Source organism: Pongo abelii, chromosome 1 (assembly GCF_028885655.2).
Source record: "Pongo abelii isolate AG06213 chromosome 1, NHGRI_mPonAbe1-v2.0_pri, whole genome shotgun sequence".
In the NCBI taxonomy this organism is placed as follows: domain Eukaryota; kingdom Metazoa; phylum Chordata; class Mammalia; order Primates; family Hominidae; genus Pongo; species Pongo abelii.
The window spans coordinates 69733033-69758337 of record NC_071985.2 but is presented as its reverse complement, the minus strand read 5'-3'; the positions used below and the strand labels follow the sequence as shown (position 1 = coordinate 69758337).

Sequence of the window (25305 nt, the reverse complement as noted above, 5' to 3'; positions counted from 1 at the left end):
GCACCATGTTCTCAGAAGAGCTCTCCTCTCACAGTGGGGTTGGCACCCAGAGAGCAGACCAGAGCCCTTGGGGAAAGTCCTGATGGCTCCCAGTTCTGAGGGATTCTTTCCTGTCTGAGGGATGGGTGTCGTTGCACTACTTGGGGCCACAGGAGGACCCCTCAAGCCCCATTCTTCTAGCACAGGGAAGGACCGATGCCTCGTCTGTCTCTGTCAGAGCTGGATGTGCCCTCGGCCCTTTGTTTCTGGGAGTGAAGGTGGCCAGTGTGCTGTGGAAGCAGCTCTGCTCTCCTGACACCCCGCTCACGCCTGTTTTCATTTACAGTGGCTGGTGCTGATGTGCAGACGCTGCGGGAGAGGCTCATTGACGCCTTGGAGTCCCATCATGACACGTGGCCCCCAGCCTGTCCCCCACTGGAGCCTGCCAGGTACTTTGGGCTGGGGCAGGCTTAGTGCATTGTGGGCCAGGATCCCAAGCCTGGGAGTGAGAGGGCGGTGGGAACAGCAGGGCGGGGACCCCAGTTTATTCTCTTTGCTGCCTTTGCCTGTGGGGCTCACACACCAGTCTGCTGGAGCTACTCCAGAACCAAGTGGCAGCTGATGGCTGGTGTTGGGCTTCCTATCGCTCGGGTCCTGCTGAAGAGCCCTGTTTTTCTGGGGCTGACTGATGGTGCAAGGGTCCATCCCACCAGGTGGGAAGGAAAAGATGGATGGGGCTTCTCCAGGTTGTACCTGCTGCTGTTTCTTGCCACCTGCCCTCAAAATGTTTGCGGGATGCAGCAGGATTTCACATGCTCTATCCCCGGGAAGGCCACTGAGAGTCAGAATGGCATGAGGAGGAAAAAGGAGATCAAATATTTCGAGGGAAACTGGGGGGAGGTGGAGAGAAGGTGGTCATGCCTGGGGCGTGGGGGTAGCCCCTGGCTGTCTGTACGGCAGAGCATCAGGTGCAGTGGCCGGTGCTCTGTATCTGTGGACCAGGCAAGCTTCCCAGCTTGCCTCTTTTCCAGGAAAATGAAGACAGTAAGGTGCGTGGGGTCTTGCCCATACTCTCCCAAAGAAGAGGCAGCTAGATTAAAAACACTAGGCCCCCCACTTCTGGATCAGAACTCAAGATAGGATAATGCCCACCTCGGAGGACTCTTGCCAAGAAGGAACAAATCCATGTACCAGCAGGGGCTGCTAGAGGGAGCCCAGCCTTGTGCACAGTGGAGGCCCCAGGTGCTAAGAAGGCCTCACGAGGCCGCTGTTGGTGCACAGAGGCTCTCTTAACAGTTTGTGTGCAGGTGCCCTCAGAGACATGGCCCTGCTGAGAAATTGTGTTTCCAAGTGTCAGTTGGGGTTGAATCCAACTCACAATGACTCCTTTGTCATCTTTCCCAATTTTCCATCCTCCAGAGGGCCTCCGGGGGACCCTGGATGCAGCATAATCTTTATGTGGTTTGGGGTTCCACAGCCAGACCCTGTCTCTCCAGAAAACACCCATGTCAGCCTGTGCCCTGGTCCTTGCTTCTTCCATTTCTCAATGACTGTGTCTCCATCTCCCTCCTTACACACACACGTACATCCTCATGGCACAATTTCAGTCCTGGGGTATCTCAAAAGCAACAGATCAAGCAAACCTGACAAGGTCTCTCAAAGTGATTCTTTTTTTTGGAAGACAGAATCTCGCTCTGTTGCCCAGGCTGGGAGTGCAGCCGCACGACCTTGGTTCACTGCAACCTCCACCTCCTGGGTTCAAGCGATTCTGCTCCCTCAGCCTCCCGAGTAGCTGGGACTACAGGCGCCTGCCACCAAGCCTGGCTAATTTTTTGTATTTTTAGTAGAGATGGGGTTTCACCATGTTGCCCAGGGTGGTCTCAAACTCCTCAGCTCAGGCAATCCGCCTGCCTCGGCCTCCCAAAGTACTGGGATTACAGGCATGAGCCACTGCACCCAACCCAAAGCAATCCTTTTAAAGAACTTTAGGAAGGAGGTAGAGATGTGTGATGAAAGGTGAGCTGCCTCTTCTGAAGTCAGAGGGTGGGAGCGGGGAAAGGGGTACTGGCCCCCATGTAGGTTGTGCTCTTCTGCCAGCTTAGGGAAGACCCAGGGAAGAGGTCTGAGAGGCTGGCCACCTGATGCCACCCTAAAGGCTCAACACCTCTTTTCCTCCACCCCAGCGGGGTGCATTCTGGCCCTCACCTGTCTAGCATATCCATTTGGACTGTCACTGGCTGGGCTCCAGCATCAATACCATGTTTTTGTTTGTTTTGTTTTGTTTTGGGTATGTTTTGTTTTGTTTTGGAAACTGGGCCTCAGTTTCCTCATTTTAAAATAAGGAGATTGGGTTAGAGATGTAGATGGCTTCTAAGGTCTCCCGAACCCAAGGCTTTCTGATTCTTTCATTGCTTTTTAATGCCTGCTCTAGAGAGGAAAGAGCACATCTTCCCCCTTGGTCGTGACTTGTCACAGTTCCAGACTTATAGCTGTTGGGTTCTAATCCCCTCAGCTCTCAGGGGACCAATAAAAACCACATCCAGTCAGTCTGGGCCTGCCCCAGCACGTGGAGACAACTGGTCTCAAAGCAGCCCTTCCCAGTCCCCCTCCCCACATGGCCTCCTACCCACTCCCAACTCTGTTTGTTTGTTTGTTTGTTTTTTGGAGACGGAGTTTTGCTCTTGTAGCCCAGGCTGGAGTGCAATGGCGCAATCTCAGCTCACTGCAACCTCCACTACCGGGGTTCAAATGATTCTCCTGCCTCAGCTGGGATTACAGGTGCCCGCCACCACACCCAGCTAAATTTTGTATTTTTAGTAGAGACGGGCTTTCACCATGTTGGCCAGGCTGGTCTCGAACTCCAGACCTCAGGTGATCCGCCCGCCTCAGCCTCCCAAAGTGTTGGGATTACAGGCGTGAGCCACTGCACCTGGCCTACTCCTGATTCTTAAAAGAGACAGGAAGCAAAAACAAAACCAAGCACCCAAGGTAGGTCAGATGAAGAGCCAGGGTTAGATAACAAGAGCAACATCCTTTGAGACTAAAGGTTTGGTTGACTCCCTTGGAGGGCTCTGTGTGGAAGCGGAGGAGGGCGGGATGGCCGTACCTGCAGCACTGCATCACCAGCGTCTGGCGTTGCCAGCGGTTTTGTCTTATTTCTGCTGGCTGTGCAGAGTGACTGCCAGAGCTGTCTCTTGCAGGCTGGAGGAGATTGATGGATTCTTTGCGAGAAATAATGAAGAGTACCTGGCCCTGATCTTTGAAAAGGGAGGCTCCTACCTGGGTAGAGAGGTGAGCTGCCCTGAAGTTCCCTGCAATTCCTGGATAGCCATGGAGAGAGAGCCCCAGTTTGGGAGCAGGGCTTTTCCTGCCAATTCTGGGGTCTTGGCTGCCTGGGTCTTTTAGCCTGGCATTGGCCTGACCCCTGCTGGGAGCCATGGGAAGTGCAGGAGCTGGACCTTTGCATTTAAAAACCTTGCTGTTTATTCTTATCTCCTTCACGGAAATCAAATATGACACCTGCTGTTATTGAGCATTGGACCAGATTGCTGACACATGTAGCTGCTAATTCCCAAAATTAATAAAGGTGATCAAATAGCATGCCCAAGATCACACAGCTAGTAAGTTGGTAGAAGAGGGCTTTGAACCAGGTCCGTCTGGCTCCAAAGCCAATGTTGTTTCCACAGTATCCCACTCCATGGGATTGGAGTGAAATATTTGGGAGGGAGGGAACATTAGCGACGCCCTAGCCCCACCGGAGGAAATGGGATCCTTTAACCAGGTGCCGCTCTGTCTCGTGGGGTGTCCGTGAGCCAGCTCCCTGGCGCTTCCGGCTGGAGTGCCCTGTCTAGAGAGCAGGGATGATTACCTTTCTCCATAGTATTGTTGGGAAAGTCAAATGCAGCAGTTTATGTAAAGGGCCTGGATTGCAGCTGACACATAGTAGGTGCTTTATAAAGATCCATTCCCCTCGCTTAATGCAGAGAGCTCACCATTCTGCCATTGGTTCATGGACTTCTCCATAGACCACTTGTGAGCTTTTCCCAGCTGCAAAGGTGGGATGTGCCAGTGCATGGGAGATGCTCCAAGTCAGTGCAGGGAGACAGGCATGAGGGTAGGCATGAAATTAAACTGCACTGTCGGCCTGAGTGATTTTCCTGCTGAAACTCAACAAGCACAGCTAAGAGTCTGAGCTGAAGCCAGATGCTGTCTCCAGGCCTCTCAGCCCTGAGAGAGGAGGCACAGGGGCTGGGGAGGGGAAAGACAGCTTGGCTGAAGGAGTGCCTGACCCTCTGGGGTCCCAGTTCATGCCTGGGGTCATGCCTGTTACGTAGAGGTGATAAATGGTGATTGGAATCAGGTCTTCTCTCTCCCCTCCCACCACAATCCCTTGAGTACCAAGGGGCAGGGGTCCCAGTGGTTGGAGCCAAGTGCCCCATGCCCACGCAGGGGTGCTGAGCGTGGGATCAGTGGCTAAGGGCCCAGGTTCTGGAGCCACACTAAGCTGGGATTTGTAGCACAATTCAGGCATATGCAAGCTGTGTGATCTGGAGGCATGGTTTCACTTCTAAGCCTCAGTTTCTCCAGCTACAAGATAGGAGCTTTATTTTTATTTATTTATTTATTTTATTTATTTTGATTTTTTTGAGACAGAGTTTCACTCTTGTTGCCCAGGCTGGAGTGCAATGGCACTGTCTGGGCTCACTGCAACTTCCACCTCCCAGGTTCAAGCGTTTCTCCTTCCTCAGCCTCCCAAGTAGCTGGGATTACAGGCATGCGCCAACATGCCTGGCTAATTTTGTATTTTCAGTAGAGATGAGATTTCACCATTTTTAGTCAGGCTGGTCTCAAACTCCTGACCATCCGCCCACCTCGGCCTCCCATAGTGCTGGGATTACAGACGTGAGCCACTGCGCCCAACCAGGAGCTTTATTTTTAGTATTATTATTATTATTTTGAGATGGAGTCTCGCTCTGTCGCCCAGGCTGGAGTGCAGTGGTGCAATCTTGGCTCACTGCAAGCTCCGCCTCCTGGGTTCATGCCATTCTCCTGCCTCAGCCTCTTGAGTAGCTGGGATTACAGGCGCCCGCCACTACACCAGTCTAATTTTTTTGTATTTTTAGTAGAGACGGGGTTTCACCATGTTGGTGAGGATGGTCTTGATCTCCTGACCTTGTGATCTGCCCGCCTTGGCCTCCCAAAATGCTGGGATTACAGGCACGAGCCACCGTGCCCGGCCTGGGAGCTTTATTTTTAAGTAAACACTTACGTACCTACTATGTGCTAGTCACTGTTACAGCATTTTAATAAAATTGACCCCTTCAGTTCTCAGAACAGCCCCCCTGAAGTTGGTGGTATTATTATTATTGTTGTTATTATTTTGCAAGTAAGGAAATTGGGTCCGGGAGAGGTTTGGTGCAGTGGGGCCAGGATTCTAATGCAGGCAACTGTAGTGTACGGCGCCGCATCTCTTCGTCTCCTGAGAATAGCTGCTATTTTAGTGTTTCTCTGAAGATAAATGAAGCAATCTGTGTGGACACTACATAATACCTACGCAACACAGGTTAGCTAGTGCTTTCTCTTATTTCTTTCTAAAAAAAAAATGATGACTGATAAGTATATTTTTCTGATTTGGAGTCTAGATAGGAAGCTTTATAAATATAAGAATAAAGGCTAGGGGGCGCCACCTGCTCCATGGTGAGGAGTGAGACGTCAGTAACAGAAGCCCGTGCCTGCCATTTGCAGATGGTCCGATTATGCTCAGAACTTCTCTTCCCATTTCTAATGTGGGGACATTGTCATTCTCAACAAGGCCTTGTGTTGCCTTCAGAGAGCCCCACGTTAAGAAACGTTTTCAGATCTTCTTATAACTATACACATTAACCAAAGGGCCCCTCTGACGACTGCACATACTGGGCTCAGAGTTAGCCTGCTGTTGAGAAGTTTACCCAATTCCAAAGGTTTATTTTGTTTGTATCCTACCCATGAAATTTGTTACCATATGTATTTGAACGCAATAAAATCACAGTTCTTTAAACATCTGTGACTCAAGCTTCCATAAGGAAGACTGCTTTTGCCCCCAACAATTGATATTTCAAACAAACAATAAGTAGTAATTTCTAAAGGGATATTTTCCCTTTAGAAAAATGTTATGAGAAGGCCCTGGGGAATCCTGGACATCAGAGAGCAGTCTTGGGGTGTGAAGGTCTTAAAGACAAGAATGTGCTGGCTCAGTGCAAAAAAACAAATGTTTGAGAATTAAAATGAAACCACATTTTATTGTGCTTTTTACAAATTGCTTTCATTAGAAAGAAAATGCTACCTAGTTGGGACTGTTGTAGGAAATTAAAGCATGTGTGGTGTGCACAGCTCCAAGGCCTCTCCTCCTGGGCGGTGATTGGCACTTGCAAGAGTGTCTCTTGAGTATCACTGTGGTCCACTGTTTACGGGTTTAGAGTCTGGAAGGAGCACAGCTGCCATCTGGGTGCCTTCACAGGGCACCGAGCTGGGACTCAGCCCTGGCTCCCTCTATCCGGTGGCCTGGCCCCCAGATGTCCTGCTGTCCCTGCAGGTGGCTCTGGACCTGTCCCAGCACAAAGGCGTGGCAGTGCGCAGGGTGCTGAACACAGAGGCCAATGTGGTGAGAAAGTTTGGTGTCACCGACTTCCCCTCTTGCTACCTGCTGTTCCGGAATGGCTCTGTCTCTCGAGTCCCCGTGTGAGTATCCTGTCTCCTGGCGTCCCCTCTCCTCCCTCCCTGTGCTCATCCTTCTTTCTTGCCCAGAGGGGCTGCCCGCCTTTCACAGTGGCCAACATGTTCTTTCTGAAGAGCCCCCTGCAGGAGAAGCTGCAGTCTGCTGTCTGCGGGGCCAGCGCCTCCACCGTCAGGAGCCTGGGCCTGAAAACGCTGACCCTGCTCCGCAGCTCAGAGACCTCAGAGGCCTCAGCCCCCTGCACCTAGTGTCGCCTCCACCCTCATTACGTCCCCACCACAGCCCTGGCCCTCTTCCCCACCCTCTTCTGTTCGTAGGCAGACTCATTGGCAGGCTACAGGCCTGGCAAGCACTCAAATATGCCTGATCCTCCCTCTCTTTGGTTTTCTAATTGCAGAAAAGTTCATTAGCAGCCAGACAATAGCCAGTTCCAAAATGCCGAGAGAAAACAATCAGGCCAGCCTCAGCCCCTCTGCCAGGCTCCTGCTGCTGAATGGCCCGTTAATGGCACCAGATGGTGCCTTGGTGCCCTCCGTGGGCAGATGATTGATGTCAGCCAGGCCCTGCAGGCAGGAGCGTTGGGCCAGGGAGGCAAGGCTTGCCTGTGGTGCCTGTTGAGCTGCTCCTCTGGGCCCTCAGTGCCGACCCACACGGCGCCAGGCAGGGTGGCCACTCAGCCTCACCCTGGCCCAGATCACCTGCTAGAGGGCCCAGGAGGCATGATGCCACCAAGGACAGGGAGGCACTCACTTTCCGGATGGGCCCAGAAAGTGCCAGTGATGGTGGGGAGAGAAGGCATTGTCTCCTCTCTCGGAGTTGGTGGAGGGGAAAATTGTTTGTGACGATGCTGCCTCCCAAGCCATCTGCTCACCGAGAAACCCAGGATGGTGGAGTGGAAGGAAGCCGTGTGTCCCATGCCAGCTCCCCTGGGGCGGCCCTCACGCTGCTGCTGGACCCGGCGTCTCTCTGTGCAGGGTCCCTGGCTGTGGGTGAGAGGGAATATGCGCTCAGGAGGTATCTCGTGCTCTGGAGGACTCCTCCCTGTTGGAAGAAAGAAAGAAACCAAAAAGACTGTAAAAAGATTTAGAGAATTCTGGAGGCTCTTTGTCATTGTTGCTACCTGTTTTTTTAAAAACCCTGTATCAAACTCCCTGGACTTCTTAGGGGGTAATGTCACTCATAGTACCTCAAGGCGAGCTTATGGATGGGCAGCTGCTGTTTTGAACCTTGGGGTCCTTGGGGAAGGGAGTCACACCCCGCCGTTCCTGTCTGTGGGCACCGGGCTGTCCCATGCCTATCCATGCCCCGCCTGGAGCCAGAGGGCCACTGGGGGAATTCTCAGGCCCAACTGCCTTACCAGGTGAGGTTTGACATCAGGCTGGTGTCAAAGAGGCTTTCCAGAGCATGTGCAGTGATTAGAAAGGTCAAAGCGAGGCCTGGGTGCCGTCTTCTGGCCTCACGGAGGACAAGATGGAATCTCGTTCACATATTTAATAAAACTTTGTCTGATGAGCCACCTGCTTTCTCTTCTGACATTGGTTAGCTCTAATCTTGTTCTCTGCACTTACTGCCTCTCCTCCCTGGTTCTGTGCCCTCACAGGCTCATGGAATCCAGGTCCTTCTATACCGCTTACCTGCAGAGACTCTCTGGGCTCACCAGGGAGGCTGCCCAGACCACAGTTGCACCAACCACTGCTAACAAGATAGCTCCCACTGTTTGGAAATTTGCAGATCGGTAAGGCCACGCCTGGTTCTCCTCACATCTTCTCCCTCCTCTGATCACAGACCACCACACCTTCACATACACGCCCTCTTGCTCATTCTTCTTCCTTGTCATACGCTTAGCGTGTACATTCTGAGCCAGGCTGTCCCCCACCCTGGGGGCTGGCCATGCTCAGGGGCCTTCGATGTGTGGGAGCGGCATTTAGCTGCGGTCCCTCTGGTGTCTGTTGCGGGGCCAGGGCTGACTGGGGAATGAACACCTTCCACGCCCATGCTCCTTCAGCTTAACTCTGCTCACAAATGGGGAATCTGCGTGGAAGGACACTCTGAGGCCTCCAGACCAACTTCCCACCCAAGCAATTATTTCTGCAGTCAATATTTTTGAGTACTCACTATGTGCTAGGCACTGTGGATGCAGATATGTACAGGCAGATGCAGTCCCTGCTTGTGCAGCCCCTACGGCATCCCTTCTAGGAAGGCACCCAACCTCACTTGAATGCCTGTGGTGTCAGTGAGCTCACTGCCTTTTCAGGTCACCTGTGTGTGTGTCCACAGTCATAAGCATGAGAGCGCTGCTCTTCTCTCTGAGGCTCCTTGCCCTTTCTGTTGTGGTTGGGCAGTGAGACAGAGCTGTAGACCTCCTGCACTGGTACCAGCCGCATACCAGGTGGAAATGTCTGATCAGGGAGCTCAGAGCTGGCCAGGACAGTGCCCCTCACAAGGGGATGCATGAGCCAGTGGGGGAAAGGTGATTGCAAGAAGGACTTTGCCTCCTAGCATGAGGGACTTTAAGGGTGGAAAGTGCCAAATGGAGAGACTTTTAGTAGATCAAAGGAGAAGGAAAGAGAGAGTGAGGGGTAGTGTGATCATTACGATCATTCCGTCATTATGAATGATCTTCGTAATCATTCGATCATTACAATTATGCAAACCATTGACGTTCTTGTAATAGCTTGGGCTGGTGTATGTACCAGGCTCTGTGCTGGGCACCTTCCCTGTGTTACCTCATTCAGTCATGGGGCCACTTCTGGAGTCAGGGCACAGGAATGGAGAGGTAAACTGAGGCCCAAGGACACCAAAGTGGAGCACAGAGGAGACCTTGCCCTGAGGGGAGCATAGGCAGCCACAGTGTGTACCCCGTTAGTTGACCTTATTGGCTCTTTCCAACCTCAGGAGGTAGCGGGGGCAGGAGCAAGTCGTGTGTTTTACAGGTGAGCTGACTGAGGCCCAGGAAAGTCAACTGAGTTGCCCAGGCTCACAGAACTAGCTCACAGTCAAACTGAGGCCAGAACCCAGGTCTCAAGAGACAGGGGAAGAGGCACCCAACTTTCCTGGCCCCTGCCATCAGAACCCTGAGCCTGGACCCCAGCGTGATGGGCCTGGGGCCAGCATGGAGCCTCCGGCCCTTCCGTGAGGGCTGCGGAGAGGTGTGAGATGGGCCCACCTGAGACGTGAGGTCCGGCAGCGATGAGCACATCAGCCCTGAAAGAAATACAGGCCCTGCTTCCCGTCCTGCCCCCAGGCGCCATTTCCCAGCCTTGGTGGGCAGCTGAACCCTGGTCTTCCAGAGAGGGCCCAGTTTTTCCAGAGCCATGTTGTGTGTATGAACCTGCTGGTCTGATTATGTCTAGTGGTCTTGGCTCAGAGCCGGCCTGATTAGTGAGTTGCAGGAGGGGCTGGCTGTGGGCCTGGAGAGAGAAAACTCCTACTCCCTGCCAGGAACTGCTGAGAGTTTTTTACATTTGTGCTTTTATTTGATCCTCTCAGCAACTTACCTGTGAGCAATGTGTTATTATTCATATCTTACGGATGAGGAATTGAGGCTCAGAGAAATTAGGTAATTTACCCAAGGTCACACAGCACATTTCTGGCAGAAGCCAGTGGTAACTTACAAGACTCTGTGACCATCAGCAGTGCCCCTTTTCTCTCCCTTTAGCCCTGGATGCTCCTTGCAGCCCCTGCACCATGGTTAATACTCCTTTCTCTCTCTATCTCCCTCTGGGTCCTCAGCTCCAAGATCTACATGGCTGACCTGGAATCTGCACTGCACTACATCCTGCGGATAGAAGTGGGCAGATTCCCGGTCCTGGAAGGGCAGTGCCTGGTGGCCCTGAAAAAGTTTGTGGCAGTGCTGGCCAAGGTGAGTAGGGCCATGGCTTCCCTTGTCTGTGCAATTCCACGGATGGTCAGTGTGCGTTCCTGTAAGCTGGGCACCCCATCAGCCCCTCCCTCCAGAAGCCCATGGTCTGGCTGGACACCTGGACCCACAGCTCTCTCTGTCCACCATAGGTGATACCCTCCAGCCTCAGCCATACCCCACACCAGCCCCACACTGCCAGGGACAACCCTGCCCCATGCAGCAGTGTGGGTGGGACACAGGGCCCGTGCCCCTCACCTGGGGATATTTCCAGCTGATTCAGCGACTGTGGCTCTGCCTGCCTGAGTCCTCAGTCAGAGCCCCAGTGTGGCTTCCCACCCCTTGCCGTGGTCACTGGGAAAGCAGGACCCCTAGGACACCCTGGCGAAGGAGAGGATGCTCTTCTGATACTCCTTGCTTCCCTCCCAGTCTGACCCAATCCCTGGCCCTGGCCATGCCTTCCTTATTCCTTTATAGTTTCCCCGGGAAGATGGCTACTCCACGAAGGGTAGCTCCTATTTATTGAGGACCTCATGTTTGTCTAGGATTTAATCCTCTTAACTACTCTGCGAGGCGGGTGGTTTATTTTGTCCACCCCGATTTAAGAGGCCGAGGGAGCTCAAGTGCCATGCCTTTGTTCTGCCAGCCCGGAGGTGTTCTGGTCAGGCCTTGAGCCTGCGCTCCTTCCTCTCTGAAGGTGAGAGGTGGCTGCCATTCCCTCTCTGCGCCCTTCCCTTTGGTTCCAGATCCTGGCCATTGCATCCCTGCTGGAAAGCATCCCTGCTGGAAACCCAGGACTCTGCTCCTCAGTACTGCTGAGTCAGATGCGGCTCTGGGCGCTTCGGGTTTGGCCGCTGGCTTAGCCTCCCTTGGCCCTGGGGCCTGGATCTGAGCCTGCCCTCCTCAGTGCGGGTCTGCAGGAAGCTGGGGCTGCCCTCGGGTGATTTGTGCCTCTCCTTGGGGACTTCCTGCCAGCCTGATCCCTCCTTCCCACCTCCCTGACCTGGCCCCTTGGCTTGGTCACATGCATGCGTGGTGACACTGAGAGGGCCTGACAGGGACGTTTCAGCCTAAGGCAGGACAGTCGTTGGCCCCTCGCTGAAGTCCCATGCAAAATGAGCCCTTGTTCTTCAGTCCATTGCCATAATAGAGACCTTTCCTCCAAGGCTGAGAGCTGTTTGGTCCTCACAGTGCAGAGGCCTGGGGTTGACAACCTAGAGACTTAGAGGGGAAAAGTCCAGAACGGTCCCATGTACGGTCCCTCCTCCTGACCCATGAGGGAGAGCCCCCAGCATGCTTTCCCGGCATGCCTCAGACACCCCACCACCCTAGTCCAGTACTCTCCAAAGGAGTCACCCTAGGAAGATCGGCTTGTGTGTCGCTCACATCTCTCAGCTGTGCTCAAACCTGCTATTTTCTTTGTCCCCAGTGGGGCTGTTTGCAGTCAGTATGGTGGAAAAGAATGAGATACAGAAAGTCCCTGAGCTGGGCAGAGGCATCACCCTCTCTGTGCCTGCTGAGTCTCTGCCTTCAGCAAGGGCTGGGAATGAGCTTGAGATGAAGGTGCCTGCCCTGCCAGAGCCAGGGCCCTCAGGGCAGGGCTGGCAGTGGGGTGGAGGACAGAGGGAAGCCAGGTATGCCCAGCAGTAGCAGCAGAGGCATTGGGGGCACGGGCCTGGAGACCCTCTGTTTGGGTTTTGCCTGCACATCCCCTGGGGTCTGCAGAGTATTCTGGTCCTTGCCTTGCTTGGGTAGCTTCTTCCTGAATAGTAGTATCCTAGCAGCTACCATTTCTTCAGCCCTGCCGGTGCCTGCAGTGTTCTTTGTATATTAGCTCCACATTCTGTTTCTCAGAGCAGATTCCACAGCATGGCTTCTAGTATGATCTCCGTTTCATAGAAGGTGAAACAAAGCCCCAGAAAACTAAAGCACCTTGCCAGGGTCCTCCAGCTAGTGAGGGGCTGGGCAGGGAGCCACACCCACTCGCATCCAGCCCATGCCCATTACCACCAAGTGCATGGTGCTCAGAGGCCCGAATGCCTAAGGGTGCCAGCGCACACTGCTGGCTCCCCCTGGCGAGCTGCCAGCCCTGCAAGTGCCCGGTCAGTCAGGAGGCCCTCTGCATGTCCTGCTTGTGCCCTCCCACCCGGCCTTTCCTGGCCCGTGCTCCCTCCTGTGAGCAGCTGGCAGGAGCGGCCACTGGGTGGCGTGTGGGCACCAGGGTTTCCTTGCTCCCAGTTGTCCAGAGCTCCTTAATTCATCCATCCTTCTGGCACTGTCACCTTAGAAGGCGGAAGTTTCTAAGTCGGGATGATGGCAAAGGTCAGTGAGAAGTGCTGACTTCAAGCTGTAAATTTGTGTATGAGTTCCAGAGGCCCGTGTGGGCTCACCAGGAGGGCAGGTGTCAAAGCGTGGTCTTTTCCAGCCACTTCTCACTCTGGGGGAAGGTGTCCAGCCCAATGTTTGATAGGAATATTTAATGGCTTTCTCAGAGGAATGGATCTGTTAGCAGGTTTTCCTGTTTAGTTACCATTCGTGTCTCCAGTATCCTTCTCCTCTCAAATGTTTGTCTTTGCTTTCTTTGCTGTGAGTTTCTCAGGGTCCTCATCCCCTTGGCCAGCCTCTTTGTGGTTTTATCTGACCAGCTCGCTGCTGTGCCCCTCTTTCTCCTGCCCTCCGCCCCTTGTGCTGTGCGCGCGCGTGCGCGCACACACACACACACACACACACACACACACACACACACACACACACACACACACACACACACACACACACACACACACACACACACACACACACACACACACACACACCCTCATCCCTGGAGTCCTTGTGGTTTTAAAGTGCTGATACTAATCAGATTTGAGTTGACTTATTGTCAGAGTAGCTTTTCATGCTCCTCAGAGACCACTGGGAGTTACCATCAAGATCTGGATCTTGGCTCTGAGCCCCTGGCCTGGCTGATCCTCACTGGCAGCCCATGGAATCCAAATGAAAGGTCTCGTGCCCACCTAACCCAGCTGGCCAGTCAGTTGGCAAGTCAGCTCTATCTGAGGACCACCCAAAGACAGGACTGTGTGGCCCAGGGCTCCCAGCAGCCCTGGCAAGGGGCACAAGTGCTCCAGCCTTCCTCCCAGTGGTGGCACATGGTCGGGGGGTGCTGCACAGGAGCCCGAGGTCTGAGAGAGGGAGACCTCCAGGACCCCACCCCACTTAGAGCGAGCACCTTCCCTATCCCGTCTTCTAGCCTTACCAGGTGTCCCAGAGCAAAGGTAGTACAGAAGTCACATTTGTGTCTTAGTTAGAATGTTTTCCTGGTGGTTTTGGAACTTTCCACAACCTCCTCCCCACTGCCCTCCCCCCACCACCCCCCGCCTTCTTCTGCATAGCTTCCTATTATCTGCAGGACGGGGAACTTGGGGAATTGCTTTTCACTCTCCAGCTTCCTCTTGTTCCTCCCCACAGTATTTCCCTGGCCGGCCCTTAGTCCAGAACTTCCTGCACTCCGTGAATGAATGGCTCAAGAGACAGAAGAGAAATAAAATTCCCTACAGTTTCTTTAAAACTGCCCTGGATGACAGGAAAGAGGTGAGTCTGGGAAGCAAATAAAGATCTCTCCATCCTCCATATTTATGAGAGTGCAAGGGGTTAACCCTGTCATTTCCGACCTTCTTCACCAGTTTGCACCAGGGAGTCAGTGATCTTGGTTGGGTCCTTCCATTAATAATCAATAAATGACTATTGATTGAGCTCTCTATGCCGCACATCTCATTTAATCCTCATAACGTTAGTGGAAGGTAGATATTCTCCCCATTTAGCAGATGAAGAAACAGTACTTTGAAGAGATTAAGCAACTTGTCTGGGATCATGGAGCCAGTAAGTGGGCTGGGATGAAAACTTGGTGAGACACCAGAGTTTTTAACAACTACCCTGTGCTGCCTCTTAGTGTGTGGTGCTGCTCAGCATGGCCTCCCTGGCCCTCTCCAGCGCACCTTCTGGGCTCCTGCTCATGCTGCTGTTTGCAAAAGTGGGTCACTGCAGCCAGCAGAGGTATAAAACCTTGTAGACCTGTAGGGTGTCAAATCTTGAAGGGACCTCAGAGATAACCCCCTTGTGTTACAGCTGGGGAAGTTGAGGCTGGAACGGGATGGATAACGCCCTTGTGTTACAGCTGGGGAAGTTGAGGCTGGAACAGGATGGATAACGCCCTTGTGTTACAGCTGGGGAAGTTGAGGCTGGAACGGGATGCAGCTTGATCTGGGTCACAGATTTTTAGGTCTGCTGCTGCTTCAGTGGGTGGAGCTGGTGAAAGGGAAATGCCACCTTCGAGGTGATAGACTGAGGGACCTCATTTGTCTTAGGGCTGTCTCCTAGAAGCTTCTCTCTCTGCTTCTCTCATCCTTTTCCTTCTCCATATGTGCACTCACACTCGTGTGTCCCTCAGGGTGCCGTTCTTGCCAAGAAGGTGAACTGGATTGGCTGCCAGGGGAGTGAGCCGCATTTCCGGGGCTTTCCCTGCTCCCTGTGGGTCCTCTTCCACTTCTTGACTGTGCAGGCAGCTCGGCAAAATATAGACCGCTCACAGGAAGCAGGTACGTCCAGGGCCCGTTCACCCCACTGTGCCTCTGACCCTGCTCTGTTCGGCCCTCCAAGGGGAGAGGGAGCAGGGCAGCTCCCTTGAATTGCCCCACTGACTCCCAGCTGCCAGAGGATGGGGAGAGTCAGCCTTGGGGCTTTGGCTGGATTGCTGTATCTGCAGGTAGCCCCACATGGCCAGAATAGAACCGATCCCAGGAGGGAGCAGACTTTGGGAATTCAACCAGTCCTGTTCTCAGCCCTGGGAGCTCTGGGGCTGAGGCCTCTCCCTGGCTTTCTCCGGGCTTATAGTTTGCTTTGCTTTCAGTCTTCATGAAAAAATTGTGATTCTATTTTTTTATACTCTTAACAAAGAAAAAAACATGTATTTTACAGTCTACATAGCTGATACATAGCAGGCACTTTGAGCAATTTTATTGCGCTTCCCACTGAAAAACAATTTCCTGGGGGAAGTTGGGGAAACACATTTCCCCTGCTGCCTTGGATTGTCCACAAACTGCACCACCATGCTCTCTGGCCATGCTGCCCTATACCTGCTTTTGAAGACTGAAAGGATGCACATCCAATTCAGTCCACACTGATTGAGGAACCAGGTTTATACTAGGCTGCGGCTTGGCTTGGAGGATAGATACATGGGTGAAAAGGGCGACAGTGCCCGCTCTTGGTGGACCTCTATCGTGAGGCAGGGGGACAGAGAGAGGCCTGCAGTGCACCAGGGCTAGGGCCGTGGCGGAGAGAAGGATGTGGGGGTGAAGAGAGGGCAGGCTCGACGCCATTGGGAAGGGGCCCGAGGCCTCACGGGGTGAGTTGAGGGGTGATGGGTGAGTAGGGATTCCGCCAGGAGAGGAGCATCCCAGCAGAGGGAGCAGCCTGTGTGGAGCCCCGTGAATCAGAGGAACTGCCAGGCAGTGGTGTGGAAAGCCAGTATGTATGGAGCATCTCCACCATGCCATGTGGCGCTGCAGGTTCCGGGGACACAGCAGCATATGAGACAGGTCCCTGCCCCCACAGGGCCATTATCTGAGTGGCAGAAGACAGACACAGAGGGATGGCTTCAGCCATGATGATGAATGCTGAGGAAGACAAAGCAAAGCAGTGCCGGAGCGGGTGCTGTCTGGAGAGGGGTCTGGGGAAGGCTTCCCTGTGGAGGGCCCGGTGCTGGGACCCACGTGGAGAGGAGAAGGCAGTGTGGGACGTCTGGGAAGAGAGTCTCCCAGGCTGTGTTGGTGTCCTTGGGCTGCACTGACAAATGTCAGGCTGGGGCTCAGACAGTAGACGTCTGTTGTCTGAGTTCTGGAGGCTGAAGTGCAAGGTGGAGGTGTCGGTGCTGGTTTCTTCAAGCCTCTCCTTGGCTGGGTGGTGGTCATCTTCTCCCTGTGTCTCCATGCAGTTGTCCCTCTCCCAATCCATTTCCAAATTTCCTCTTCCTGCAAGGACACCAGTCCTATTGGATTAGGGCCCACCCTAATGACCTTATTTTACCTTCATTACCTCTTTAAAGACCCTGTCTCCACATATGGCCACATTCTGCGAGGCTGGGGATTAGGGCTTCAACATAGGAATTTGGGGGGACATAATTTGGCCCATAGCGCAGGCCGGAGACCAGCAGGTGCAAAGGACAAGCCTGGTGTGTGGGCAGCACTGAAAGAAGGCTGCTGTGGCCGGAGGGAGGGAGGTGGGGCTGCAGAGAGAGGCCGGGGGCGGAGGTGAGCGCTCATGGGCTCAGAGGCCTTGGCGAGGGCAGGGTTTGGAGGTTGGTTATGGCATTTTGAGAAGCCACTGGAGAGGCTAACGGAAGTGACAGACAGTTAACACTTTAGAAATGTGGAGGATGGGCTATTGCAGGGCAGGGGGAGGCAGGGCGGCTGAGGAGCAAGCTGCGGAGCTCGCCCAGCAGTGGTGGTCGGGCCTGGACTAGGGTTGTCAGTGTGCCCCTGGAGGAAGTGGTCAGATTTGGGGATATGTTAAAGGCAGAGCTGAGGGACTTACTGATAGATTGGAGGAAGGGTATGTGGGAAGCAGGACTCGGGTGGTCTCCAGGGCTGTGGGGCCTGAGCCTCTGGTGGATGACAGTCCTGTAAGCTGAGGAATCAGGGGCTCGGGGTGGGATGGTGGAATCAATGGCCCACTTTGTGTCAATAGACCTCCCAATGGAGGTGTGCACAGCTGAGTCTGGAGTTCCAGGGAGAGGTGGGGAATAGAGAGATCAGCTTTATAGTCGTTAGTAGCATCAGAGCTCAAGCTGTGGGACTGGATGAGCTCCCTGGTAGGGAGATAGAGAAGAGTGCTGAGGACTGAATCCTGAGCATCAAACCACCAGCAAAGGAGGCTGAAAGGGGGAGGCCATGGTGATTTCAAGGGGGCCCCAGAGTCCAGTGTTTCAAGATGGAGGTGTAGTCACTGGGGCCAGTGCTGCTGGAGGTGGTGCAAGATGAGGACATCTCTAGCAAGGGCTGTGTCAGTGGCGTAGTGGAGATAATGGCCTTGTTGGATTCGGCTGGAGAGAGACCAGGAGGCAAGATTCTGGAGATAATGAGCAGGAACTGGGGCATGACTGGGTTAGAGCGAACTTCTTTATGATCATCCTTTTCCCCAGTTGAAATGATCCCTTATCAGGGGATAAATGGATGGCGCAGTAAAGAAAGAAAACATTAACGGGAGTGAAATCCTGGAGGAGGTGAGGAGTGGGGCAACCCAAGCAGCAGCAGAGACAGAGGCTGAGCACCGCCAGGGCCGGGTGGGGAGGTGGGCACCTGTGCTGGGTGCAGAACAAGCTGAGAGGGCAGAGGAGAGAGAGGCAGGCGTGGGCTGCTGCGGATCTCACCTTGCCAGGAGTGACAAGAGAGTAGGGTGCCAACGTCCTGCTGTGTGGAGGGGTAAAAGCAGGAGATTGGCTTCTAAAGGCCTGGGAGGTTTGCGGTAGGAAGGAGCGAGCTTGGAGGCAAGCATCAGCAGCCCTGGAGCCTGAGGGTGAAGGGCTTAGGAGGGGCGTGTTGGATTAGGAGTGGTGTCTTCAGCGGGGAGCCTGGTTTCAGTTAGAGCAAGAAAGTGGGGCTGGTTAACAGGCCTTTGCTGATGCCAGTACAGAGGGCCCAGTGGGTGGGAGGGGGTGGGGGGAATGGAAGGATAGAGCGAGGAGAGATGGAGACAAATGGGAAGGGCATGTGCAGGCCAGGTCCAGGCCCGAGGGAGGTGAGGCATGGCGAAAGCAAATGGGACAGGCAGCATGAGTGGGCAGGGAAGGAGGGGCCAGGGGCTAGGGCGGTGGCCGTGTGGCCCCTGCTGACCTCTCTCACCATGTCACAAAAAGCCTGAGTGTCCTGCTGAGGAGTGTGGACTTTGTCCTGGGTGTGAGTGACAAGCACCCAGGTTAGTGGCAGGGAAGGGGATCCAGGTTTAGGAGTTTTGGGGGGATGGGGTCTCCTGTAAAGTGACCATGGCAGGTAGAGAAGTAGACAAGGGGACACTGGGCCTCTGCTGGCATAGGCTGGGGTGTGCAGCACCTGTGCAGGGGTGGCCAGGGCAGGATGGGGGATGGCAGGGTGGCCTGGGGAGGCAACGGCTGTGGGGCTGGCAGCCTGAAGGGCTGGTGCATGGCGTCTCCTCTGCCCTGTAGCCAAGGCCAAGGAGGTCCTCCCAGCCATCCGAGGCTACGTGCACTACTTCTTCGGCTGCCGAGACTGCGCTAGCCACTTCGAGCAGATGGCTGCTGCCTCCATGCACCGGGTGAGGAGTCCCAACGCTGCTGTCCTCTGGCTCTGGTCTAGCCACAACAGGGTCAATGCTCGCCTTGCAGGTAAGGAAGAGCCATCCCCAAGGCTGGAATCACCTGTGGGGGGACGAAGGGGTGAGGATACTTTGGAGTCTTAGGCCAAAAGTTGGGGAAGGGACACTCATTGTCCCCTCAGTCACAGCCCAGGCCTGTTAACCAATGCCAATATCATCAGCCCCATTTTTGACATGAGGAAATCAAGGCTTTGACACTGTAAGACCCTGGTCTTCCCATGCCGTTGCTCACTCTTTCCCTGCTCTAGGGCCCCTCTCTAGCCTACTAGGGTCCCTCTCCCGCCTCCCCTGCTCCGTCTTCTGGCTGTTGGCCCCTTACTCAAACTGCTAGCGTGGAGGGAGCTGGGGTTCTCTCTCCCTGGGAAGGGTCTGATGAGAGAAGGGGCTGGAGGAGACCAGGTCATTCCTGGAAATATCAGGCACCGGCTCCCAGGAGGGAGCCTTGCCCTCTGTGTTCCCTCATTATGGTGCTTCCTTTTCCTCATCAGGAGTCTGATGGCTCTAACAGGCAAACACATTAAACTCCAGGGAGCTGGGTCAGGAGGGAGCCATCTGTGGACAGGAGGCGGTCTGTGTGTCGGGAGGGAGCGGTACACGTGGCTGTGACAGCCTCCCAGGGGCGGGAGACCAGGGCGGAGCCGAGGTTAAAGGAGCTGAATGGAGCAGGTGGTGGTGCAGTCGCCTGCACTTGATCGTGGTCTCCTGGGGCCTCCTATCGAACTTTGAAAGGAAGACATGTGCCTGTCTTCTTCCCCCCGCCCCGCCCCTGCCACCAAATGCTCCATTTGACCCTTCAGCCCCTTGAACTCGGCAGGCTCCCAGCTGCCGCTGGAGGGCCAGGAGCCTGGGCCTCTCCCTGAGAGGCCAGAAGCAGGGTGGTTCCCTCCCCTCTCTGGTGGGGTCCTTTCAGAAGAAACTCATAATTACCAGGCACAAGCTGAGAGCCCCCTCCGCAAGGCCTGATCACTGTGACTCATGACTGGACCCTTGACTCTGCTTGTTGTCCCCTCCCCAAAATAACCATTCTGACTTGCGTGCCACTTGCTGCTGCTCCTGCTTCCTTGTAGCCAACAACTTGTCCCCTATTAAAACCTTTAGGAGAGCTGCTTCCATAGAAGGGATGGGCTGATGCATTCCCTGGGCAACACTGCATGAGGGTCTGGTGGCCGTGGCTCACTTTCTGGGACTCATCCAGAGGCTGCCTAGAGGGCTGGCCCCACCTGGGGTACCAACAGCCTGCAGCCCCCACAGTATCCTGACTCTTCCAAGTACCCCTCAGGTCTCCCCGCAACTACCCCTTGGAGCCCACCCCTACCCCAGAGGGCTGCTGCTGGGTAAAAGCAAGGATTGCCATGAGCAGCTGCCTCTTGCTTGAAAACACATTTTCCCTCGAATTGACAAAGTAACCTATTTGCACAGTTTGTATAATTTGGAAAATGTCAGAAAAATGCAAAAAAAGACAAACACGAGCAGACCAACCAAAGACTGCAAAGCAGATCAAAATGAGTACTCCTGCCCTTTCCTGTGTCTGGTACTGGGGTAAAGGCTGGTTGTAAAGTCCACATAGCAGGACAGTGGGTCTGGCCAACACTGGGAAATGACTGAGATGGCGCTCTTCACGCTTCCCTGGAAAAGCACGGAGGGCTGGGGCTGAGGGGTAGGTGGATCTGCCTCCTCCTCCATGCTGCCATCTGTTGAGCTCCCACTGTGGGCTAGTGTTTGTAATCTGTATTTTCTAATTACCCATCCTCTGGAAGGGCAGTGGCGAGCCCTTTCTGCAGACAAGAAAGCTGGCGTTCTGAGTGGAGGAGTGTGGTCTGGGCTTTTGAGTGGGACTGATGTCACCACCAGCCTGTGTATGCTTCCCTCTGTAGGTGCCCCCAGCGAGGACCCCCAGTTCCCCAAGGTGCAGTGGCCACCCCGTGAACTTTGTTCTGCCTGCCACAATGAACGCCTGGATGTGCCCGTGTGGGACGTGGAAGCCACCCTCAACTTCCTCAAGGCCCACTTCTCCCCAAGCAACATTATCCTGGACTTCGCTGCAGCTGGGTCAGCTGCCCAGAGGGAAGCACAGAATGTGGCAGCCGCCCCAGAGCTGGCGATGGGAGCCCTGGAGCTGGAAAGCCGGAATTCAACTGTGGACCTTGGGAAGCCTGAGATGATGAAGTCCTCCACAAACACCACCCCAGATGTGCCAGCTGAGAGACCTGAGGCAAGTCGCCCCCCGAAGCTGCGCCCTGGCCTCGGAGCTGCACCAGGCCAGGAGCCTCCTGAGCACATGGCAGAGCTTCAGACGAATGAGCGGGAGCAGCCGCGTGGGCAGTGGCACTTGAGCAAGCGAGACACAGGGGCTGCATTGCTGGCCGAGTCCAGGGCTGAGAAGAACCACCTCTGGGGTCCCTCGGAGGTCAGGCGCGTGGGCCGCAGCTCCAAGCAGCTGGTTGACATCCCTGAGGGCCAGCTGGGGGCCCAAGCTGGGCGGGGCCGAGGCCAGTGGCTGCAGGTGCTGGGAGGGGGCTTCTCTTACCTGGACATCAGCCTCTGTGTGGGGCTCTATTCCCTGTCCTTCATGGGCCTGCTGGCCATGTACGCCTACTTCCGGGCCAAGATAAGGGCCCTGAAGGGCCATGCTGGCCACCCTGCAGCCTGAACCACCTAGGGAGAAGGCGGGAGAGGGAGCTGCCATCTCTAGGCTCCTCGAGCCCCCTGACCCCATTCCCTCCCCTCCCACCCCTTGCTCCTTGTCTGGCCTAGAAGTGTGTGAAATTCAGGAAAACCAGTCGCTCCAGTGAAGCTTCTTGGGGCTGCTAGGACAGAGAGCTCCTTTGACACAAAAGACAGGAGCAGGGTCCAGGTTCCCCTGCTGCGCAGGGAGGGCAGCCCTGGGCAGCAGGCATAGGGCAGCTCAGTCCCTGGCCTCTTAGCACCACATTCCTGTTTTTCAGCTTATTTGAAGTCCTGCCTCATTCTCACTGGAGCCTCAGTCTCTCCTGCTTGGTCTTGGCCCTAAATTGGGGCAAGTGAAGCCAGAGGAGGGTCCTCCGAGCTGGGTGGGCTGGAATGGAACTCCTCACTAGCTGCTGGGGCTCCGCCCACCCTGCTCCCTTCCGGACAATGAAGAAGCCTTTGCACCTTGGGAGGAAGGACCACCCAGGGCCTTCTATGCCTGGCCAGCCTCCAGCTCCTCAGACCTCCTGGGTGGGGTTTGGCTTCAGGGTGGGGTTTGGAAGCTTCTGGAAGTGGTGCTGGTCTCCCAGGTGAGGCAAGCCATGGTTGCTGGGCTGTAGGGTGAGTGGCTTGCTTGGTGGGACCTGATGAGTTGGTGGCATGGGAAGGATGTGGGTCTCTAGTGCCTTGGCCCTGGCTTAGCTGCAGGAGAAGATGGCTGCTTTCACTTCCCCCCATTGAGCTCTGCTCCCTCTGAGCCTGGTCTTTCGTCCTTTTTTATTTTGGTCTCCAAGATGAACGCTCATCTTTGGAGGGTGCCGGGTAGAAGCTAGGGAGGGGAGTGTCTTCTCTCTCCATGTTTCACCTTCCAGTGTGCAGAAGTTAGAAGGGTCTGAGCGGGGGGCAGTGCCTTACACATGCTTGATTCCCACGCTACCCCCTGCTTGGGAGGTGTGTGGAATAAATTATTTTTGTTAAGGCAAGCATTGGTGTGTTCTTTAACTTGCTGCTTGGAGACCTAGTGTCCAGGTCTGGACAGAATGCACAGAGACCAGCCTCACCTGGAATGCAGCCAGACTCGATGTCCCTCAGCACACACAGCTCCTGGCCACAGACTGCCCATAGAGCTGTCCGCACCCAAACCCCATGGCCTTTTCATGCACAGGGACAGGCCTCTGGATGTGCAGCCTTGCCACCCCCTGCCCCAATCCTCCCTGAGAGCTCCTGCCTCAGTGCCCTGGGCTGGTGAGGGAGGAGCCTGTCTGCACCTGCCTAATTCCAGCTCCTCCAGGAAGGAAGGGCTTGTTTGTCAGAGCTGCAGGGCTGGCCACTCGGTGGGGAGGAGTCAGCCAGGATTAGAGAGCCTGCCCCTAATCTGGCCTGCTGGGTTTTACAAGGATCAGAGCCGCTGATAATGAACCTCATTAAGGAGGAGCAGGAGCCTCAATCTGATTTGGTTTTTCTCTTTGACATCTTCACTCTGCTCAGATGGCCTGGGCGCTATGTGGATCAGGTCGGATGCCAAGGCCACTCCTGCTATGGGGCAGCTGGGGCTGGGGAGGGATGGCAGTCTCCCTCCATGTTTCCCTCGACCTCTTTAGCTGCAGCGCCTTGCTGGGCTCCTGGGTTGGATTCCCTCTCTGTGCCCCTGATCCAGGCACCCATCGGCTCCATCCTCCTGGTTGTGCTCTGTACCCCCTGCTCCCTTGGGCTGGCCCTGGCTGGGGGCCTGAGAGACAGACAGGAACCCACAATCAGGAGGCAACCCTGACCTGCAGGAGGAAGACAGAGGCTCCCAGGGCCGGTGCTCTGTGTGGCCACTGCACCAAGGCCACTGAATAAGCCTGCCCCTCACCCCCTAAGGGCTCCTTGCCCAATGCCAAGTGCAGGGGATTTCTGTCTGCAAGCCCTGTGGCTCCAGTGACGGTATTTCTAAAGCCAAAATCAGTTACCTAGAATTAGCGCTACGTTGGAAACACTGTCGCAGCAGCCAGGGCTGCATAGCGTGTAGCCCAGCCTTCAGGCCCACGGAGTGGTGTGGACCTCCCACCTCACAGCTGCCTCTGGCAGCCGAGCCTCTTTTTGCCCGGCCCCAGCCCCTCTGGTTGATAAACGGGTGGGCCTCCTCAGCAGCGCGGCTGCCTTTCACTTGATTTCCCCAGGGCTCTCGGCAACATCGATAAACCAGCCTCGCCCACCAGCTGGGCCCTCCCCCACCCAGTCTGCCAGGCTGGGAGCTGGGGCTTGCTGAGGCTTGAATGCCCTTCTAGATGGCTTCTCTAGAGGCTCTCCTGGCAAGAGAGGGTCCCAAGGGGAGCCCTGCAAAGCAAAGGCTCCTTGTCTGGGGCGGGATAGAGAATCTTGCCTCTGTCTGGCGTGTTACCTACTGGGGGCACAGGAACAATTTCCTCAAGGAGACAGTGGCATGGAGCTTTGAAAGACGAGTAGGTGTTAGCAAGGAAATAAGGAGGAACGGGGGTTACGGGCAGAGGAGAAAGCACATGCCAAGTCAGCAAAGAAAAGTAGAATTCAAAAACTTTTAAAAAATGTTATTAAGGATTTTCACAGTGCTGCACTGGGCTAGAAACTGAAGCTAAAACAGACGTGGTCCCTGCTGCTATGGGGCTTCTGTTCTAGAGGCAAGGACAGGTTGTGATGAGGGTTCTGAAGGATAGAGACCAAGCAGGGAGGGTGTTGGGGAGGCTTCTACGAGACCTGAAGGATGGGAATCCAGGAAGTGGGAGGGGTGGGGGTCGAGGCTGGAGGGGCCACAGGGCAGGTGTAGAGGGACTACAGCTCTGAGGGGCTGCTCCATGCAGCATTCTTGGAGGTCCAAGAGGGGCAGCCCCACCTTGGGCCAGGCTCCTCTCCAGCAGCCTTGGTATCAGGTGGGGGTGGGAAGACCCCTGATGCAGCCTGTCCTCTGGGTGTGGGGGTGGAGGAGAGGGCTCCAGGGGACCCAGCCAGCCTTGACCCTGGAGGAAAGTCAGGTGGGCTCAGAGAGAGCCCTCAAATTTGGGCCCTGGGTCAGGGTGGGGTCAAGTCCATCCTTGAAGAGAATGGACTCTGGAATCTGACGTCTGGGTTTGAATCCAGCTTCCAACACTCACTGGCTGTGTGACTTTGAGCAAGATAACTTATCCCCTTGTCCCCATGTGTCATTGGAGATAAACTACCCACCTACCAGATTGTTGTACCATGCTGGGCAAACACTAAGTGCTTAATAATGGTAGCCCACTGCTCATGTCATGTCGTCTCCTGTCTTCATACCTGAAAACTCAAGGGGCTGTGTTGTGCTTGGGGGGTGCCGTTCCCACAGGATATTCTGTGAAGGGTGTCCCTGGAGCTGGGCCTCCAGGTGGCAAGCCCCAAGCCACCCTGACAGGTGCCACCATCCAGAGTTGAACTGAGGTGTTGAGTGGAAAGTGCCTCCCCACCCCCATCTGCCACAGTAGTATGGATTTCCTTCATGAGATGGGGCTCCTAAAATGCCTGAAATGTGTATTGGAGAATTGATGTGTACGATTTATTGAACTTTGCACTCATTTAAATCTCATTTAATCCTCCAACAACGCAAGATGAAGAAGCTGAGGCTTAAAGAGATTAAGAAACATCCTATCCCCTTTACTCTCACCAAAATAAATACATTTGCCCTATTCTCCCAAATGGTGAGAGGTAGATCTAGGACTTGACCCCAGATCCC

The 25305-nt window shown here is 54.8% G+C and overlaps 1 protein-coding gene across 3 annotated transcripts in view; it reads left to right on the top strand.

Moving 5' to 3' along the window:
• Positions 1-22585, top strand: part of QSOX1 (quiescin sulfhydryl oxidase 1) — a 43470-nt gene extending 20885 nt beyond the window's left edge. Inside the window, exons 4-13 of one of the 3 annotated variants that reach the window (XM_009240397.4) lie at positions 326-428; positions 3180-3270; positions 6551-6696; positions 8292-8426; positions 10424-10553; positions 14019-14141; positions 14998-15145; positions 18766-18945; positions 20810-21147; positions 21881-22585. In XM_009240397.4, the coding sequence (XP_009238672.3) occupies positions 326-428; positions 3180-3270; positions 6551-6696; positions 8292-8426; positions 10424-10553; positions 14019-14141; positions 14998-15145; positions 18766-18945; positions 20810-21147; positions 21881-21889 (1403 nt within the window). In that variant the 3' untranslated portion in view covers positions 21890-22585. Of the gene's footprint in view, positions 1-325; positions 429-3179; positions 3271-6550; positions 6697-8291; positions 8427-10423; positions 10554-14018; positions 14142-14997; positions 15146-18765; positions 18946-20809 lie in introns of all 3 variants that reach the window. The other 2 variants (XM_002809734.6, XM_054550438.2) reach the window with 2 other exon arrangements.
• The last annotated feature ends 2720 nt before the right edge of the window (positions 22586-25305 follow it).